At 41.1% G+C, this 22,101-nt stretch overlaps 1 protein-coding gene across 2 annotated transcripts in view; it reads right to left on the bottom strand.

The window, feature by feature from the left end:
* Positions 1-22,101, bottom strand: part of LOC311503458 (cadherin-7-like) — a gene marked incomplete at both ends in the record, with an annotated part of 102,970 nt that overhangs the window by 41,128 nt on the left and 39,741 nt on the right. For both annotated transcript variants that reach the window (XM_084566183.1, XM_084566184.1), the window contains one exon: positions 13,007-13,126. In XM_084566183.1, coding sequence (XP_084422309.1) covers positions 13,007-13,126 — 120 coding nt within the window. The remainder of the gene's footprint in view (positions 1-13,006; positions 13,127-22,101) is intronic.

Below are 22,101 nucleotides of genomic sequence, written 5' to 3'. Positions count from 1 at the left end.
GAGTGCCAGCTCAAAAATTGATTAAATAAATATGTTGTGTTTCTGTTACTTTCATCTGTGTTTTGCTTGTTTTTCTCCTTTCAAGATGATTGATCATGGTCAGAACTTTACTTTGCTGCTGTGTATGCCTCCAGTTCACTGCAGTACAAAAGCGTCAAAAAGCTTCAAGATTACCAAACAAACAGACTAAAAAACATCAGCAAAATTATACTTCTTGCCCTTAAATTATTTTAACTACTACTTGGCAAGTAGACCACTCAAGTCTTAGAAAGCTCTATTCATGTCAAAATGGATCATCAAAAAAATACCAGTTCAGGCTGGAAACGACTGTTGACATCAATCCTTCAAACAGCCGTCCCGAGAATACACTGGCAAGAGGTGAATGTCCAAAATGGCTGGTGCCTTGTTTACACACCAGCAATGATTTGTGAGCATTTTCTGCCCTCAAATGTGCCGTCACTCCACATGGTTTAGTAGTCTGATGTATGATGAGGTTAATGTTAAGACCCCGTCAGAAGAGTGAGCACATGCAAGGGGACACTTTCGTTGCCAGGGGAGGCGTTATCTGTCTGTCCCTCCTGTCGTGATTGATCAGTATCAGAAAAGAATCAGAGCTGTGACAAGACTGGCGTCAAATGACTGCCGTTTGCCTTGTTTGTTTGCACCTGAGCTGCTACAGACAACAACTATTAATAGTGTTGGCAGACACGCACAAAATATTCATAAGCATCTAAAGAAATCTTTTCATTAATGTTACGTTTCTAATCTTAACGTTATCTCTTGACTACAAAGATGGTAATTCCCCAAAAATTAACACAACGCATATAAATGCAAAGAAAAGTGTCCTAATCCTTCAAAAGCAATCAGTGTTGCTTTCTAAGTTAATGACTTGCCACACAATGTGTTTCATTCATTAAATGGCACTTATTAAAGATTCCTACAGAACATGGGAGATTACTCATTAAGAACCTCACAAAGCCGCGGCACACAGTTCCTGAATAAATGAAACATTTTGAGTTGCTTTATCGCATTCACAGGCAGATGAAGCAGATCAAAGGGGCTCTTTCTTCGAGTTGGCACCTGAAGAATTTCCCATAATCCTTTAAATTACACAAAAAAATGACACATAATTGAGGTCCAATCTTACAACAGGGGAAAAACTCTACATATTTGAACATTACATGTGCTGCAGAATTCTCAATCAGCTGCGCATTTGACGAGACGAAATCTTTCGCCGATTCCTCTGAAGCAGTATTTTTATGTAAAGCTTCACTAACGAACATTTTCATATGTACAGTGGGTCATTTAAATTGTAATAGAAAAAGGTGCGCTCAGTTAAATTACCAGATGGTGCAGTGTTTTAGCATCTTTCATTTATTTTGCTTTTACAACTGTATCTTTACAGCTGGTACAGTCTCATTAACCTACGCCAGAGCAGACAGTGTACAGTAGATTTATCAGAGCCGGTGTGCTGATTACTCAGCAGGAAAGGACAAAGTTATTAACTGTGGAGAACATAAAGGAGTGTTTAGAGGTAAGAGCCAGTTATTTCCCTTAAGATCTGGGTCCAAACCAAACCAGAGCTAACTTTGAAAACAAGACATTTGTCAGGTCACCAAAAGCGCCACTAATGCTTCAAGCCTGCTGGAAAATAGAAGCAGTCCAAACAAGAACTCAACATTGTATGATTGAGAGGTGTTAAAGTGTTTTTTCCTATTTGTAGTTTTGAATGAATATGCTCAACGGTTTCCATCATTCTTCAACTGACGCATGCTTTTTACCATAGAGTCCAAATGTCTACGGGTTTCTGGTGTAGCCAGGGCCTGTCCGGATAACAGATTATGACTATTCAATCAAATACTACCTGTTCCCTGTTTACAGTCCAATATGGTGCAAGACCATCGTTACCGTTGAGGGACTACCGTATGTCTAGGACCGGATGGTTTAGACTCAGGTCACAGTTTAAAACCACCACTGTGACTGTTTACCTGAATGTGACCAGTGTTCACTCAACATGATTGTTCAGCGGTACTCCGAACTACTACTTACTACTAACTACTAACGGAAAGCAGAAAGCTTCCAGCTCTCAAACCTTCCCTACAAATTCACACAGGTACACAACCTGTATTAGACAGTCGGATATTGTCTAATTTAGCCAGAGGATAACAGATATTTAGGCAAAGGGTTGCTTGTTCTGTGTTGATAGTCCAACTTAAGACGCAACATTGGAGTTCGAATATAGAGACTTCTACATCTAAAACCAGACAGTTTACAACAGTTTCAAGACACCAAGACGGCTTTAATTTTTGCTGGTTAAAGGGGAACTACTGTTTTTTACAACCCTTATTTCTGGCATAAAATACGATCGTTTACTCACCCATATAACTTTTTTGTAATTTGTAGTTGTTCGGGAGGTATTTAGATCTGCGTATATCCATACAGTGGATATACTGCTATGGTTTGTCCACAACCTCAGAATTGGAAAGATATTCAGCCATGTTGCAAAAAACTAGCAGTAGCGAATTACAGGTAAACAAGCCGACTGTCGCGGGTGAGCGCCACGCTCAGAGATGACATCATCCAGATCAGAAGACATCATCCAGGGTTTGCAGGTCAGTCTACAGACCCAGGATCATGATAACAGGTAACTCCGGACTCAACGGAGAATAGCACTAGCGTACGATAAAATATTGGTGAAATTAAAGAGTTTCGCAGCAGATAATGCGTAATTTAGAGGCTGCGTTTCGGTGCCCCAGTCACTCCCACGATATGGATATGTGTAGATCTAAATATCTCCTGAATGACTACAAATTACACAAAAGTTACATGGGTGAGTAAACGATCGTATTTTATGCCAGAAATAAGATCCAGGTTGTAAAAAAAACAGTAGTTCCCCTTTAAGTGCCAAAGGGTATGAAAGAGGGTTTGCTTTCCACACTGAGTTTGTGAAAATTCTCTTTCATCCTGGTCATGCGATGGTTAAAACAAGTAGCTTTTTCATCAGAGCTAAGGAAGCCATTTGGATGGTTTGTTGAAACATCTTCAAGAACTTAAACATGTCCAGTCACTTCTGTTTTAGACACTCCACCTGCATGCAAGCAAAGCCCTCTCCAGTGAGATGGTTCAATAGTATTAATCTTGCCTACATATTCTACATACTCATATGCAGATACCATATCTGTTTATAGAGATTGTTTGATGGTTTTGTTGACGCTCTCAGCTCATCAGAACCATGAAATGTTGTGGTGCCTTAAACAGGCATGAAGAAAAAGTATTGGTTTTGATACTGAAAATGTGATTTAACTCAGGATTTATGGATGGCTATCATCGACAGATGTCTACTGTTGTCACTAAGATGATTATGCGTTATGGCAGGTGCTTTTTATTTTATGCACACAGCATCATTTGGATGCCCAGGGCTAAGGTAAAATGCCATGCTCACAAACCTTCTCCTCCTTTAATAAAACTACAACTCTCATCAGAGCATGCCTCAACTAATCCTCATCCTTGCGTCCTTGAGCAAAGATTTCAAAAATGGTTCTCTGGAGAATAGAAGTACAAGCGCACACACACGCACACAGACACAGACACACAGAATTTATAATTCACCTCAGACCTGAAACAAAGGAGGAAGGACAAACAAATCAAGAAAAGTGGGTCAAAAGACTTCAAGAGGAAAAATTAAGACGCCTTTTGACCGTCAGTCACGGCCGTACTTGAAAACAAACAATTCCATTAAGTGTTTAATTTTCTCTCTCTGTCTCTGCCATCCTTTATTAATGTCATTACAGTCACACCAGCTGAAAACGGTTATTGGCTGTTCAAAGTAAATGGCTCAGTTAGTGAAATTATAGTGAGTGGTCCTCTCCTTTTCTCGAAAGCCCTTGCTGGTGGGCTTACAGTGGGATGACAGCGGTCAATAGAACAATAATCTTTAGCTGATGCTCCACACAATACGCCATTCCAGCCCCGCATCCAATAATGAACACTGGGACATTGTCATGCACCTAGCACTGAGGGAAAACACAGCTGCCTTTTCTGTCCTTTGGTTAAGCCTCGATGACAAAGTCAAAACATGCCATGTCTTTTTTTATTTTTTTATTTCCTCGTGCTTTTATGCTGAAAATTTAGCCGTCTATCTGTGTGGATATTCACCCATCTGCTCTGCTTATCCCTTACATCCTGCCTCCATCCATCCATTCATCACTTCTCTGTTGCTTCTCCCACGGTGTAACCTTGTAGCCAATTAAAGAGCACCACCACTGCTCTGGTGCCTGCTACAGGGACACCTATGAACTCTGTTTACTGAGTTGCATCAGAAAGGTTACTCGAAGCCTTCAATCCAGCGAGGCTCCCTAAATACTAACTAGCAAGACACGGGCAGAAGAAAAGTTTTCTGTCCTCCGCTCAATGCAACATCACCATAGGGACAAAGCATGCATGTCTAGACTTGAAGAAGGCATCTTTAAAGCTGAGGAGGAAGCCGGATAATGGTGGGATTATAATACCAGCTGCTATGGATGGCTGCCAAAAGGTGAAATAAAAATATGTTAAGTTTGCGCAGCCAGCGGTGAGGCAAATGTATGCTCCCACTAAAGCAAAGATAGGAATCACACACAACTGATATACTTATTTAATATCAGCTTGGTGTGTTGAATCCTGAGAGATATTGGCTGTGGTTAATGATGCCATGAATCCTGATTCCAGCAAGCTGAAAAGAAAAAAAAAAAAAAAAAAAGAAATAAAAAAGAAAACATGTCTCTCCTCCTGCCTGGCCAGAAGCACACATACTTCTCACCGAGCGACACCGCTAATCCACGCGGCGATGTTGCGAGGCTGTTGTTTGTCTGCTGGGTGCCAGCCCCCTCGCTCTCTATCTCTGTTACCCCGTGCGGCGCTGGTGTCATTCCTGGGGAGAGGCGATGATTAAAATCCTTCTGTCGCTATCACGGCGCGGCCTCGCATTGCGCCGCGACTCCTTGCCTCCGGTGAAAGCCAGACGCATTGTAGCCGCGCATTTATCTAGCTGTCTCCACACCACTGGCGGCAGACGGGTGGGCCGTGCTCCCTGCTAAAGCCCAGATACTTGACATTTGTCTTGTGAGGAGGAAATAAAAGTGCAGACTTTGGAGGAACCCTCTGGCTCTGCGCGCAGCTATGAGAGGTACTGATGAAGGTGATGAAAACTTAAACATGAAGGGTGCAGGATGTGATTTGCTGAACCCTCAGGCGGTCTGCTTACAAGGAGGAGATCCCATAACACAAAAACAGGCCATACAAACAGGGAATAAAACCTGCAGCCCGGGTAGTTTATTACTGAGTGACATTCAAGCATCATGCTCTAATCACGGGTCAGCATACCTACCCAGGGATCTGAGGGTGTGAAAGGACCACATGATGCCACAGTACAAAAGACCAGTGCCGTACGGGAAAATATCATTACGTTCAACACGTCACAGAGCACAGGACCCATTCATTCGTAATGTTAAGCTGAAATGGAGGAAATGTGTTTGTCTGCGCACACGATCGGGCGTGTTTGTGTGTGTGTGTTGTTTGTGATTAGAATTAAAAAAAATTGAACCCCTCTCTCTATATTACCTGTCAGAACAGCAGGAGGCAGCCAGATTTATATCTAGCCTTCAGCTGTAATGTTCTCGATTTAGTGCAGTCACCACAACAAGAAAGCGGCGCAAAGCCTCAGCAGCGACACACAACACTTTTTAAAGAAGAGGGCAGAGAAAGGCACGTACGGGACTTTGATTTTTTGGGATTTTTTTTTGAAAGGCCATATTAATTTCTTAATCACTGCCTGACCACTGCAAACCCCTCTCCTCCTGACCTCAGTGTCCAAATTTCACGGGTATAGAGTACACAAAGAACGGACATGGCCTTTACTTTTATTTGAGCGATTTCACTTTAATTAGATTCTTAGTCCGACGAGAGACGGAGCCCAGTCCGTGAAGGCATCTATCACCTGGGCGCCTGTCATATTCAGATGTCATTCTTGCGTTGTTTTGGGAGGCGCGCCGTGTAACATCCTAAATTCCCCCCTCAGAATGCAATTAATCCTCTCTTACAGACACCTGGCCTTTCCTACTAACCGAGTTCCTCCCTTGTTATTCCAGCCACTGAGGTTTCCACGCATGCATGCTTAGCAACGTTAATGTGCACGGATAATTATCTCTAAAGGACTCGCCATATCGCCAGGGTGTATGGAGCTGGAGGCAGCTGTTCAAACCTCCTTGAGCTTGCCATCAATTAGAACACAGTCCTGAATGGCATTACCATTCCAGCTTCACCTTCAAACTAAACTACAAGCTATCAATCAATATATATTACAAAATGCCGCCTTCACTGAGCACCTTTAGGCGCAGCAACGTATGTATTTGGCCCACATTATGCACTGCGTGGAAGTTATTGGAGCTATTCTGGATTAAGTACTTTTCCCAAGGGCACCTTGTAGATTCAATTTGGGATTAAGAACCAGAGTAAAGAGACTTGTTAGACGAAAGAGAGCCAGGATGTTACCCACCTAACACCGGGTCACACGTATCCTCCTCCCCCCTACCATTAGCCCCCTGCCACTTAATCGCTCGTGCAGTATTGCAGCGTGGAGCTTAGAGTGTATTTCAGCTCAGGCACTTTGTCAAAGTCAGGCTCCGCTATGGCCCAGGCGTGTGCTGCAAATGGGACTAATTAGTAACTTACAAAGACAGAAGAACAATGCTCATCCCACAACACTCAATCCTGGGCTGCTGTCTAAAAGCTAGTGTCACCCCCAGAGTGCGCTCTGTAAGATACATGGTATTGACAATATGTTAAAAACTAACTATTAACACAAACAATGTGGACCCATCAACATCCAGTTTGTTAAGGCGGCAGCAGCGCACACTATTAATACCTGTAGGATTTAGGGTAACTTGAAGAAGTACTAACACAACACTGTTCGCTGACTTCACAACATTTGCGTTGCTTATTTTATTTCTTATTGCAAACATGCCACTCGTGTACAAAGTGGTTCTTGTTCAAACAGGACTTGTTCGCAGTTTATCAGATTTTATCCTCAGCAAGCTACTTTTTGTGAAATCCAAAAATGCCAATTCCTTGTTTATAGTGTTCAACAAGAGTTTATTCCATGCACCTTTCTGAGACCACAGTTTGCATTCCTTTTTGTATTGGACTGTATTTTCCTTCATGTTATTTTGTCCCCAACACAAAGACTAATTACGGTATCAATTTCGTGGCTGACTGAGTTTTATACAGCTGATCAATGTATCCTCCAACTTCCATTAGAGTGAGGGTATAATGTTTGCTAGCAGCCTCAAGTGGCAACAAGTGGTAATTGAAAATATGCTAAATGCTAATATTATACCAGCAGCACAGAAAAAAAAAAATCAGGAAGTAAGTGAACTTGTTCATCTAAAGCTGGCTAACACGAGCCACTACAAGCTCCTGCTGAGTGTGCCCAGCTGGAAAGGGGTCATCGTATGACTTTACCCTTTTATCTTAAAAGCTATAGTGTGAGACTTTTACATGTACGTAAATTAACTTCTGTTACGTTTAAGCCTTTGCCAACCAAGAGCTGAAGGGAAGAGCAAACAGTGATAGACATGGGCCAGTGGGGAACATATCGCAGCAAAACTAAAGTTACAAATGTAACTTGAGTTCTATGAAGTCATCACCTCGGCAGTCTAGACCAACGACGTGGAATCTAAGAAGCATCCGACAAAAATATCTGTTGCGCCAAACAAAGAATCAACTTCAGAGGAAGGTTTAAAATATGTATAGGTCTAAAAAAAAAAAGTGATCAACAGCAAGGACAGACACAGATTACTGGTGGTGTGGACTGTAGGCATACGTCATGTGTAAGTACTCTTCATGCCAGTAGGGGGAGACAGACATTTTTCGCTGTATCTTTAAGAAGAATATTATTAAGTCATTTGGGAAATACCAACATGTTTTAGATACATAGATCTTTCAAAGAAGGCAAGATAATTGTTGTACAAGCATATGCTTGTACAACAAGCCAAATCAGAAACAGTAAATTGCGTCAAGATGCAAATAAATGTCTACATGTAAGCGACCGTCACTCTTAAGATCCGAGGACGACACTCAGCACAAACACAAAAAGCATGTAGACTGGCATTTGTCAACATCTCTTTGCATTGTCTCATCCGTCTTCACAATGTGTACATTACGCACTCTGTACAAATGTACTTAAATATGGAGTTAACTCTGGTTAGTATCAACTGTAGACGAACACAGGCCACTTAGAGGAAGTAATCATAACCCATTAAGGCTTTGAAATATCAACCTTTGGATTTAAAGAACCCACTTAGCTTAATGAAAATTGTCAGCTGAAGCTGTGAAAGTACGAGCTCTGGTCATTGAGCTGAAAGTCTAAAAAAAACATGATATGAGAATAATGGGGACTTTATGGGACAGACATGCTGGTTGAACACCACTTAAGTAAATGTCTGCTCTCACTCTAATTGGCATTAGTCTCATGAAGTCTCATTCAGTAGTTATCGATGGGTACAATTGTTCTGGCAAACTTTCTTAATCGCTGAACAGCCAGAGGCGAGCGGTCAAATTCCAATCAGTCCTGAGCCCGTTTTTGATGTTTCTGCCGGGCATTATGCGATAAATGAATCTGATTTTTAAAGCTCTCAAAATATAACTTTCTCAGGAGCAACTGCAGAGAGTCTTCAAATGAATTCAATGAAAAAAATAAATCACTAAAAGACACAATAAATACAAAAAGTGGCAAGTCTGTAACGAGGTGCGACAGCGCTCAGAGCTGATGACACAACGGAATTGAGTTTTACAGGAGACCAGTGGAGCATTTTAGTAGCATACATTTTTATTTCCCCAAGGATGTTCTTCTTGAAAGGTAAGTAAATGAAGATGAGCCCAAAGGTAACAGAGTGAACTCTTCCTAATATTTCTCTCAATTACAGACATCTCTTTTACAGGGAGCAATATACTGTAAGGGGGAAAAATGCAAAAAAATAAAAATAAAATCAAGACATTTCAACGAACCAACAGAGACTTTTTGACACTAACAATGCTGCTATAAATTGAGTACAGAATTCCCTCTTGACACAAGTTAGTTTTCTATAAGTCATATTTTTGCTGTAGGCTGTTATTAAGGTTACCCCTGTCAAGCAAAAGAACATGCTTCATGCTTCCCGGCATTGAGTCCCACATGGAGCGGTACCTCTCTGACGGCCATCCCCGCTATTCAGCTCTGACACCAATATTGCATCTCATAACCGTGAGATCCGATCACCTTCAACATGAATGGAAAGAGAGCCAAGTATAATCAGTTGTGGTCAGACAGAGACGGGCAGCAGAAAGCAGAGGCGCTGGCAGGGGCCCAAGGGCTGTATCTGGGCGCACATTTCGGAGAGTGTGTGTGTTTGTTTGACAGGTTAATAAACCAGCCATTGTCCTACAGAAAGAGCACCATTGTGGGATTTATCTGTGTACTCTCGGTGGTTTAAGCTTTATGCTTAAAGCTGCACTAAGCAACTTTTCATGCTTAAACTGAAGAATCACTTGGCAGATGCAACACTATTTTTGTAAGGAACTTCCTTTTTATGCCCCCTTAACACCAATTTGGTGTCCAAAGAACCCCCACAATGTGTTTAGAATACCCGCTCAGCACCAAATAGACAAATTTACAAAGACAATGTCTGCGGCCAGAAGGGAAACATTAAGTTTATCAGCTAAAGAACTAGATATTTTACACCTCAAGAGATGGTGGTGGAGAACAAAGCGGAGGTAAAAGAAGAGTGCCTCTACAAATTGTTGTAGGTTATGTCTTTCAAGGCTGGGGACATGGTCCGTTTAATGTTGTAGAGTGGGAAAAGGCTAGCCAGTTCAGTGGTTCTTTGTTGTTGTTAGTGACGTGGACTATTGTAGCATTTGTGTACGCTTTGCTGGAGTTTCTACATCTGAATATTCACAATTGGTCCATAGACAATACTAAAATCTAATATAAATTCAACTCTTTTCACTTAACTTAATAAAGACAGTTGCATTCTACATGATCAGCACAAAACAACAGTGAATATCTATTGAACATAGTTTAGCATTTAGCATCTAAACGTCAAGATAGTTCCCTTAGGAGATGGTGAAGACCACATCTGAGCTAAAAGGAAGTTACCGTTTGGACTTAATCTGGCAAAATTAAGAAACTCTGCTGTAACTGCTGGAAATGTGAATAGGCAATTGATCCCCAACACACTCACCATACTGTCATTACAAGTGGAGACGTTCATACTGTGCTTACAGCTTGTTGTGCTGCCCACAAGTCGCCATTAAAATCAGACCCTTCAGGTTTAATGGATGTCAAGGCATATAAATTTACATTTGGTCTTCAGCTAGCTTCACTTTTATTGTAAAAGCTTTAAAGTGTTGGCTTGTTGTGACGATGACATCTAAATCATCAGTACAAGTTAATCTGTGCAATATTTGAGGGTCAGTTATTTTTTGACTTAAAGGCTGGCGAAGTACCAGATCAACCAACATCCACGGATGTCAGACACTTGATCACCAGCTGCGTTCATTACGGAGAAAGCATTGAAGTTTAAATTCCAGAAGCTCCAAACTCATCTTAGGGAAGGTGATCAGAGCGTTTTAACACATTAATTAGCCCGCAGAAGTTTTGGCTTCTAAGGAACTTCACTTATAATCAAACATTAACAGGCTCAGAGAGGTCCCAGTGGAACTGCTGAAACTTAAATAGTATCCAGAGGAACTTTTTCATTTAGACTGTATAAAACATGTAAATGTTCGCCCAAAAACATGGTAACATGGAAATGTTCGCTAATGAAAGCTCCAGCGGGAGGCTTCATTAGTCGAAGGTCTCCAGGAAGAGAAAAACAACATAGAGATTCAGTGGTACTGTGCAGGCTTCACTGCTAAATGTGTTGATGAATTTTGATATTCACAACATATTTTCCCCCTCAGACACCACATCCATATTGCCAACACAGTATGAAGTCATTTCCTTTCTTATGATATACACTCATTTTTCTTGAATGCTCCATTTTCCTCTGGTGGTTAGGCTTATTGAATGTTTACAGTGAACCTTACAGGTCACAGCAGAGTTTGTTTTGTCGAGCGTCGCTCTTATTTCTGTGTCTGCCAGAGCGTGAAAAATAAGCGACATAAATCCCCGCAATGCAGTGGCTTTCACCACTTCATGAATTAGAAGCGCATTCATAAAATTGCAGCATGTGTGTATGTGTTGCTCTCGAAAGCAGAGGATGAAGCCTAATATTATGGGATGGCCCATATTTTCCTCTTTTCCTGCACGAGTGCTTTGCTTGAAGTAGTCGAGCCTCGGCAGGCCAGCTGCTAATGAGCCGGCTATGAAGATGTAGCGAGGACTGCTGCTGCACTTTCTCAGGGATAAAACGGCCCACGAGTCAACAAACTACCTCACATCTTGTGTTGCAGTTTATTTTAACCCTTTTCTCAGAGTATTATTTTCTTTCTTGAAATCTTCATGACATTTTTTTTTAAATGGTATAATTATATATAACTCCAACATGCACTGTGAGTAAGTAATGCTTAAAGCTGCACTATTGATAGTCAGATGGTTAAGGTGCATATCACGTAACAGTCTGTTAGGACTTGTTGACAGACTTATAGTCAGTCCCTACACGGTATGCTTTTAAATAAAGGTGAAAATGCAGAGCGTATCCTCCCCAGGAGACATGTATGATGTTTCCGGCCTGCTGGATTGCATCCCCTCGGCTCTCAGTCAGGTCACCTGGCAGAGATGTTTTTATAGAAAGTGACTTAAGAAAGCCTTGGGAAATGGAAAAAAAAATTCAATTTTGTCCCATAATTGAATTGCCACAGCGGCCACTTTTTGTCAGAAGTTACAAAGACCAGGCGTAAACAGAACATTTCACGACATGGTCATACTAAATCTTAATTTTAAGAGGGATTTCATCACATAATCATAACTCTTCGGGGTCAAGCCCTGCCAATATATGAAGGGATTACCTCGTTGCACATCGCTTTGCTAGTGGATATTCCAAGATCCGGTTGCCTTGACGTATATTTCCTACCTCAAACTATACAAAATTGTTGTCCATAGCGTATGGACAGAGCTAGGTGTTCTTGCTGTCATCGCAAGAAAATACTGTCAGTGCCGCCACCGCTCCACATGGGTTCACCCGACGCTCCAAGCCCGCTATCAGCATGGTGAATTTGGGAGGTAGGAACCAAGGCACTCAAGGGTGTTTCGCTGCGGTAAACATTTGGGGAACCCCGTGCTTGCGTCACATGTTATTCAGCCGTTGAAAAGGCTCCCACCGGTTGTGACAACAATCGCGCTTGTGTGTAGTTCAACTTGGTACTCGCCCACTTGATGCTACCAAAGGTTTTCACACCTATCATTGCTACAGCTTGCTGAATTTTATTAATATTCTTTCTGCTATGTCGCTGCTCCTCCTATGTGTATGTTCGTTAAGGCTTGAGTCTACTTTAGCCACTACTAGTATAAAATGCCTGAATTTCTAACACAACCATCAGCAGTCTAGTTTTGTCTAGGTAATGTCAGTGCCAGGTTTTGAAAGTAAAAAAGAACTGATAAAGCTTGACCATGTCAGAGCACTCACTGAATGGGTAGAGTACTCTTGTAAGCCCCAAAATATTTACGGTAAAATTGAGAAAGAGGAAAAACTCTGCTTCATTAGGTTTGACTGGACAAGACTGCCACTGGCTGGTAATACAACACAACTATGTAGCTGATCGGTCACCAAGTCTTGATATGAAAGAAATGAATTGTGTGACATTAGCATTTCTAAATGAGCCCACTTCAATGTTAAGAACTCAGACAAAACTATTGACTAAAAAATAAAATCTGAGATATTTCGACAATGGTAGATGATTGTTTATATTCAAAAAATAAAATGACTGATGCCACATCTGTTCACAGAATACAAACCATTGTCGTGAAATGGCTGAATTTCTCTGCACCTACCCGTCTTTGGCTCCACCGAGAAGTAAGGCTGTCCGTGGATGATGCTGTAGACCACCCTGGCACTGTTCCCATATGTCGGGTCATCTGCATCTGTGGCTGCCACTTGCACTACCATGGTTCCTGTGGGCAGACAGCCCTTCATTAGTTTCCAAGACAACATCCAGAAGCCAAGTCAAACAGAGCTAAATGTGGAAATAGCCATCATATCAACAGAGCGTGTGACCAATTCAACTTGAAAGCAGGAGGCAAAAGAGAAAAAATGGAAATATCATTTTGTAAGGCAGCAAACGATCTCATTAGTCTCTGCAATTGTCTTCTTTTGTTGGAAGTGCTGTTTGGTTTTTCTGCTTAATTTTTATACAAAATGTCTGAAGTGAGTTTGAACAGATTTTCACCGAAATCTTTAGCAGAAACAGAAGCTCTGACACGTGCTGTGTCCTTTCTCTTGGCCTCAGAAGCTGCAAATAGCCCTTTAATTTGCCATAATTTGCTGGGACGCTGCGGTTGAATTAAAGTGTAACTCCTACCCTTTAAAGATCATTTTGTTGCTATTGTTTGCATTTGCCACGCACAGATCAGTGAGAAGCAGCCTTTTCTGGCAACTTCAAACACCGGGTTTGCAACTCATCTGTTAAAGGTAAAGAGACACTTGACACCGACAAAAAAAGGCAAAGCCAAATCCCTATTATCCATTAAAGTGATCAAAAAGTATAACAGGTTTTTAGAAAGTAAAATTTTTAGTTATAGTTCCCCCTCTAACAATGTTATCAGAGGACGCTGGAATTAATTATTAGGGCTCGATAAAACCCTAGATTAAAGACTTTTATGACACAAAGATTTAGAAAATGACAGTTGGGTAAATTCTTTTTATTCCGTTCTTTCTTTTTCATATAAATCTTTGTTGCGATCTGTGTTAGCGAGCACAGATGGCAAACCATCCAATTACTGATTTAGGGTCCGCTTCTAGGGAGTTCTGAAGAAGGGAAATTGTATGATTGCATAAAATCATATCTGAAGGCGACAGACAAGGACTGCGGCAACATCGTGAGTGTTTTCTGTCTAGGATGCTTTGTCAAATTTTAGAGTTAGTGCCCAGTATACAGGTACTCTGGTTTAAGTACGCTAGCTGGATGGACGAACTTTACTCCTCTGAAAATCGATCAAATGTAAATTTAATCAAAACAGTGTTATCTGTCGAGAAAACTGGGCCTGGAACCCAACTCTCAGCGGTTTAGTTGTCATAGATGCTGGTATTTGGTACGATCCCTTTCAGAATTAATAAAAAAATATATATCAAAAACTGAACACATTAAAACACATATGACACACATAATTGTCTGATAATTATCAGTTCAAGGTGTCAATGTACAAAACCTCAGCAAGCCACTTACAGTTTCATTAATTACAAAGCTTTTAAAGTGTCCCCTTCCTTTAAAATCTGCTGACTGCAAATAATGTTCTAGATTAGTCAGAAGACATGCCAACAGACCAATCAGAAACCAAAGGGTTATGTTCTCTTTTCTCATTGGTCAGTTCTTCTCCCAGGGATCAGATTTAAAGTAACTCTTTCATGTCTCCATAGCAACTCCCGCCCTTCGTAAACCACACCCCCAAGAACAGCGCTGCTGAGCCATGCGGCAGTTAACTACAACACAAACTACATTTTTATATGATTATATTATTTCCATATTATTGCAGTACTATTTTAATCCAGGATGTAATCCGGTTCAGTATGGAAAGTTTAAAGAGATGGCTTGGTCATAGCTCAAATCTGTGGTCAAACAACAATCTGGAAAGCTAGCAGGCTAAGCTACCAGTCAAGCTACTGCTATAACTGTCATGTAGGAACTTCTATTTAATTCTTAAAGCAGTGTCTACACTGTGAAAAACACTGTAACACATGTGCACAGTCGTGTAAAATACATATTGTTGCTGTGTTTATCCAAATTCTCGAGTAATCTCTTATCTATTTAGCCATTAGCTAGATTTAAAAGCCTAACAAGAGCTGATGCAAATAAGCTTCATCTAGAAACCCTATACACACACTATATTGCAGTACATCTGTTGTGTTGCATGTTTTTAAATAAACAAACTAATTATATAGTTAATTAAAAACAACAAGTCCAATTTCATGTATTAGCACGACATAATGGGCACATCTGTTCGCTAACACGCCGCCATCAACCAGCTATCAGCTACTGAACCAAGGCAGCTAATGACAGCGGCTATGGTTTGATAGACGAGGAGGAATCTGAACATAGTGTATAATAAGTGGTATATATATTTTAAGCCAGCAGAGAAATTTTGTCATGTCACACCACTCTCAGGACAAAACTGATTTTATGCAGCGGAGCGCTGCCGATGAAGTTATAAAACTAGAGCTATGAGAGCATGATTTTATAATGGTGTGCAGCCATGCCCCCGAGTCCCCAAACCTCCTCTCAACCTACAAGAAGGAAATTTGTTTTTAAACTCAACTGTGAACTCTGCTGACAACTGACAACTGTTGTCTCTGCGTGCAGTACAGTTTTGTCCTCTCCCACACTTCCTGCGAGGCAGAAGAGGCGACATAAGACATGACTCCCCACTGCACATCCCTTTAAACGCACCGACTGAACGTGGCTGATGTGACTCGATGTGACAGCCGTGGCTCGCAAAGTAAGGTAGGAATGTGTCTGAAGATTTCACAGAGAAAACATAATCAGCGCCAATCAATTTCAATAGGTCATTCATTATGGTGTAAATGAGCCTTGTAGCTTCAACTGGACTCATTTAACGGGTACAGATTTATTTTAAGGCAAAGTAATTTCAGGTCAAAGACTTCATATCCATCTGATAATGGGAAGGAAAAGTGAGTTAATAAATTGCTGTATTAACACAAACAAGCATTACATTTGAGGCTACTGTCTGCAGTTAGACTGTGCGTCAGTGCTGGTCTTAAAGCTGACGTCTACTGTAGTCCCAGACTTGGCAGCGGTGAAATCATCAACAGCAGACATTGTTAAAACAACCTTGAAGAAAAACCCACGTATGTGGCTTTTCCAGTTTGTCACATGAATAAGTGGTTGACGCTTGAGTATTTCACTTTAATGACTAGCGGCACATATCTGGCGAAGCCCAAGCTCACACCGTAGCATTTGACGAAAAGTGCTCTCTTACAGGTTGGTGATATTTTACTTTGAAGCAAACATCCTAATAAAAATCTCACATTCTAACATGAGGTGTATTTTACAGGCTTTTACAGAATGAAGTGATCATGGAAATTGAAGATTAGAGTCCTCCATTCTGGCCATAAAGCAGAATTAACAGGCTCTGGCCCTGGATGGGAACAATATAATGGGAGAAAAAAAAAAAAAAAAAGCTTGGTGAAGCTGGAGAAGTTATCACCAGGCCGGTTGTAGAAGGACACCTAGATTATATCATCACCTCTTAGTCATGACAGGTTATATTACAGGTAGTTTAAAACACCAAGGTCAAAGGATGACGGTATGAAAGAGAACTCGGGCGACGTCTGAATCTCTATTACAGGTTGATAGTTAAAATCACACTGGATGCGGTAGACGAGGCTGTAAATTAACATTCAATATAGACTCGGATGGAGCACAGCTTTTAAAGGTTCTCTTTTTTTTTTTACTGTTTTCCGCAGGTCGCTTGGCCCCTGAGTCCAACAAATAACCTGCTCCAACAATAATAATGTCAGTATGAAAGGTAACACCAGCTGAGTGAGCTGGATGTCAAAAAAATAAAAAAAATAAAATGATGAACACCCTGAAATTTGACTCTTTCTGCTCCACCAGGCTGTCATCTGCCCTGTCAGTGTCCCTTCAACATTTGTCCGTCTTTATTGACGTGAGGGATCAGATCTTAACATTTTGGATTTATTCCGTGCACAAAACAGGTTTGCGAATCAATTCCGAAATCTCCGGTCAGCATCTGTCATCTTCCAGTAATGAAAATAAATCTCGGAATGCTTAATCCGGAGCGGTGACAGGTATTCTCCAGCCACTTACACATACAGGCACATGCATGCAGATGTCGAGAACAATATGGATTCGTGATTGCACTCTCACTCTGCGTATGTTTTGAGGAATGTGAACCAGCACTTTTGTATCAACACAAGCCGCGTGTGTGTTTTTTAAATGAAGAAGGGCCGTCGTCTTCTCCTTGAATGCGACCAGAAATGAATAAATTCACGCCGTTACGTACACGAGCAAAATCAATAATTAAACATTTCGCTTAAGCTCGGTCCTTTTGCAATGCCTTCATGAGTATTCAGAGCTGCCGGCGTTGATTAAGTTGATTATGTTCATGCACATTCACACCTGCTCCCCGCTGTTTTCGGATGAGCGGGGATTATTGCTTAGAGTTCAATTCACATTTAGCTGAAAATTAATTACAAGACTTTTGAAAGGAGCCGCAGAGAGCGCGCTGATGTCGCTTGACACTTTTAAAACGACAATGGATTCGGTGTCCGCGTCTTTGCGGTCCTTGCAAAGTTCTTAATGCGTTTGCTTGCGTGAAATCCTCGAGCGAATTTGAAGATTTCAAAATGCCACCAAAAAAATAAATAAAATAAAAACACAGATTATATGCATTAAAATGAACTTGTTTGGAGAAATTAAACAAGATAGTGTCTTTAGAAGGGATAGGTGTATGCAAAGATACAACAGCTGTAATAAAGCAGGTCAAAAAGTCAAAGAAAAACAGTCACCCTAGCCATTATTTGGGAACTATGGAGAGAGGACTTCCACATTTTTAAATAGTTAAACTTGTGATTATTCTTTTCTGTCAGCTAGTGCTCCCTAGGTTTCACCCTGTTCAGAGACAAAGACAGACATAAGGCACTTATTCTAATTCATGAAGCAAGGACTGTACGACGACAACGAGCGCCACAGACAAAGGAGGGTTATCTTGTAGAATGTGAAACACCTGCTTAGTCACATGAGTCAAATGATCAGTCAGATCTTATTCTGAAACACAAGCTAGAGGTGTTTTATTTTCAGTGGTCAGGTCATGATGATGTTGGACTGGACTGCATTATTGTCTACCGGGAGGTGATCCTAAAGCCTAACACATGTTAATGTTAAGGCCAAATAACTGGAAACACTTGTAATTAACATGTACTTTTTTTTTAAAACAGTGTCGACAAACACTCAAACCGTTGAACCCTAAGAGCTTTGCATAAATAGTTGCTATGGCAGAGCAGTTTTATTGGATCGTATTAAGTTGTACACGTGTACCTGAGCATATATTTATAACCCACAATGAATAATAACAGAAACGACAGCGAACCTCCACCAGTGGCGTCGGAAAAAATAATTTAAATCAACTTTCCCTAAACCCGAACGCCTTTTTCATTTCCAGAATTAAATGACTATCCCATCCTTGATCTCCGCTCTCATGAATTAGACAGGAAGTGTGACAGCTGGATATAGGACTGGTGAGTAGTAAATTCAAGAGCTGTGGCCTTGGGTTGACATTACATTTTCTATGCTTGTAATGAGCCCTCAGACTGTTCCTTTGGCCCTGCGCTGTGCTGTGCCACGGGAGAGAGCCAAGCCTCGCGATTGTCACACCTCCAACTGTCCTCAAGCTTTCTTGTCTTTTATTTGACATCCCGGGCCGTGATTAAGACAAAAGCCTTCAGAGATCCTCAGGCCATAAGGTCTCAGCGTATATGGACGAGCACGGCCTCTAATTACTTTAATTAATTAAATTCATGATTTGCTCTAAATTGAACCCATTTATCAGCGGTGCAAAGCAGTGACCATTAATGATTTAAAGACATCTATAAAGGAATTATTGAGGACAAGAGGTGCTTGGCCCTTCCCCGTTCTTTACTGCATTGATAATTGCTTTGAGCATATATTTACAAAGAGAGGCAACGCATTATTCTCCTGTTGTTCTCTCGACTTGTGATGAAGACCTTCACAGGAGATGGTGAAGTAAATAAAGCGTCGGGTGTGACCCTGCATCTCAGAGCTCGCGGTGTGAACGCACCCTCCTCTGCGGTTGATGTACCGAGTTGCTGTCTTATCTTGCGTTGGACACAAGACTCCAAGCCCTTGTACTCTAATCCTTTCGTTCCTTAAGCCTGAGCTCTGTACCCCCCGCTGACAGCCAGCTGTGTAATCCTTCAGAGATCTCCGTGCCTGTGTTGTAAGCGAAGCACTCCTTCCCTTGGAACGGCTCCCAGTGCCACTGTATGCCAGATGAAATTATCAGTTTGACTTTGAACAATCTAAAACACCCATAACACTTTTCTAATTGCCATCTGTAGTGATACCACACGTACTTTTACTGGCGATGAGATTGCGGACTGTGTGGGTTTCCTGAAGAGCAGTTTTGAAGCACATTCTGTTGGCTTAGGCCGTCGCCATTGTGGCAGCGCCCAACTCCTGATAGATTAAAAAACTGGGTGAAGAGGTGGAGTATGAGAGGAGCAGAAGTCTGCAGCTGACTTAGCAGACATCTAGGGAACTGTGACCGAGCCTACCTGTCACTCAAAGGGGCCACTACCTTAACTATGGATAACCTTAAATCTTAATTCAACTTAATTCAATCAAAAATCAGCCTTGTACAGTTATTATGAATGGGGAGATTAGCCATGGAGACCTAAAACCGTCTCTTGTGCCAGGCTGTAAAGATGTTCATTTCAGCTATAAAGTTGGGCATGTAGACATTTTTCAGTCCCAGAGCTAGCTGATTGGCTGAGACATTGAGGTTTTTCTTAGCTCTCAGTGTTTCTCCATATTTCTTATGATACAGTCAGTTTGTCGACTTCACTGCTGTGCCATGACGATTTAGGCATCATGTCGACTACAAAAACATAAATTTCTCCGAGAAGACAGGTGGGTCATTGCAGCAAACTAGAAGAGGTTCACCAAGTGTGTGGAAATACTTCACAAAAGAGGAAGCCCATACTACCATGACATGCAAAATATGTAAGTCAGTCCTGAAATACGCCAAAAGTACTACACTCATCTAAAAAAGGCATCTGCTAACGCTAGCAGAGGAACGGTCCAAATGCTCTTGACAACAGTCGATTAACTTCTTCACTAAACACTGTGCGTCAACAGTTTGCTGGTGAATTTCATTGTCAGAAATATTAGACCTTTAGCTGCAGAGAAATACATTTTTTTTCTTACAACACGCTGTGGAGTTCCATTAAATGCTATTGATGGTGCTGAGCTGCAGCCTGTTTTTATACAGGCTATACATATCTACAGCACACGGTAAGTAGCACCTGAGCTGTCTGTTCTCAGAATAGTATTCGGGTCGAGCACATAGATTTTTTAGATTTAGTCGCAAAGAATTACATTCTACTGTCTTCTTATTAGTTAGGTCATCAGCGACCAGTTGGTGTCGACTTGACTTGATAATAAATTTAAAAAATTATAAAGTAATGAAACCCCTGGTATATGATATTGGTGGAGGCCTGAAATTCCATTCATTCATTATCTGTAACCGGTTATTTTCTAGAGGTCTGCCGGGTTGTAATTGGGGGATAGACAGGGTACCTACCCTACAATTAATATATACTGACAATCAACCACCCTCACCACAAATCAAGAGCTCACTCCACCAGCTCACCTCAGCTATCACGAACAACTTTTACACCACTTGCAGCTCTGACAGGGACTGACTCCGTCCAATTGTGCCTAGAAAAGGACTAAGGACTGACAGTAAACTGGTAGCACAATGTGTTTATAGTGACGTTTTTGACAGTACATTTAGCTCTAGTGGATACAGTCTCAGGTCAAGACAACCTCCAGCACTAAATGACGCTTGTTATACTTCTCACTGTGCTGTAATTGTGTTTTCACGTACACTATTCTTCAGGTCTAAAATTATCTCAAACTTTGGGATTGTATTATTTTTTTTTAATCAAAAGACAAGCTCAGGTCATCTTTTCAGTTTCTTAACACCTAACTTCATTTTTGTCTCCATCCCACCAGTCACAGCTCACTTGTGATTAGACCACAGCTCCCAGCATGCCTTGGAGCGCCTGAGGAACCCCTGGGAGGAGCTGGAAGGAGTTAAGGATGTCTCTTCTTACTGTGTCAAGACTATGAGGAGGCAAGAAATGTATTCATCTGAATCAGATGTTATTCTGAGACATTTTCGGCAGATGGCTATCTGGAAGTACCGGCCAGCATGAACTCTAAGCTCAATTTGAGGGGGAAAAAAAATGCCTTTGGCCTTCAGTCTGATTCAGACCTTAAGTTTGCTTGGGTTGAGTTTTAAAACATGCATCACTCATCAGCATTTCTAAGCCTAGAGGTCTGCAGGCATATGTGAAGTGATAAATATTTAAATGAAGGCAGATCAGACTTCACAGCACAATACACTGAGTCTGGTTGATGTAAAAGCACCATGAAACAGCTTGTTATGCTCAGCAGTGACACTATCTCATTGACCAGAATGATAAACATCTGCCGCATTAATGGAAAACTGGAAAACTCTAAAACTCTGTCTTTCAAAAATAACATAAACCAGCTTAAAATGCAGGTACATTTATTAAATACTGTATTTTAAGTATATAAACAACACTAAATGCATGCCATGGTTTATCAATATGGAGGCCACTCTCTATCTCTTGCCAAATTGGAGACCACCTCCAAAACATACAAGTTAAATGGCCTCGGGATGTTGTTGTCACTCATTTGCATTTACTCGCATTTTGAGCATGAGTGGGACCTGTTTGAAACCTTGGAGGAAATCTTGACCATGCAGCCAGTTACAGACACGGACTGATATGATGGCTTCCTTCAGAAGTGTTTTTTTTTTAAAAACAGATCTATCTGCGGTAACAAATGCTGACGTGATCAACAGAATATGAATTGCTTACATCCTAGGACAGCTATGGTGGGGTGTGTAATGCATTTTAGCTGCTCCAGCTATAGAAATGACGTGAGTGACGTGACACTTACAGACACTTATGATCTTCAGAGAATGAATTATCATGACTTTGGTAACTATTTTTGACTTTTCACTATGAGGATGGCATCTTTTGTACAGTGGAATTTGAAAAATCCTATCATAATATTGTTGGTGATCTTCACAACCAATGAAATATCTCTAGTATTATATAC

This window comes from Chelon labrosus (assembly GCF_963514085.1).
Source record: "Chelon labrosus genome assembly, chromosome: 18".
NCBI lineage: Eukaryota > Metazoa > Chordata > Actinopteri > Mugiliformes > Mugilidae > Chelon > Chelon labrosus.
The sequence above is the reverse complement of the archived record's forward strand: the minus strand, read 5'-3'. Positions and strand labels throughout refer to the sequence as shown.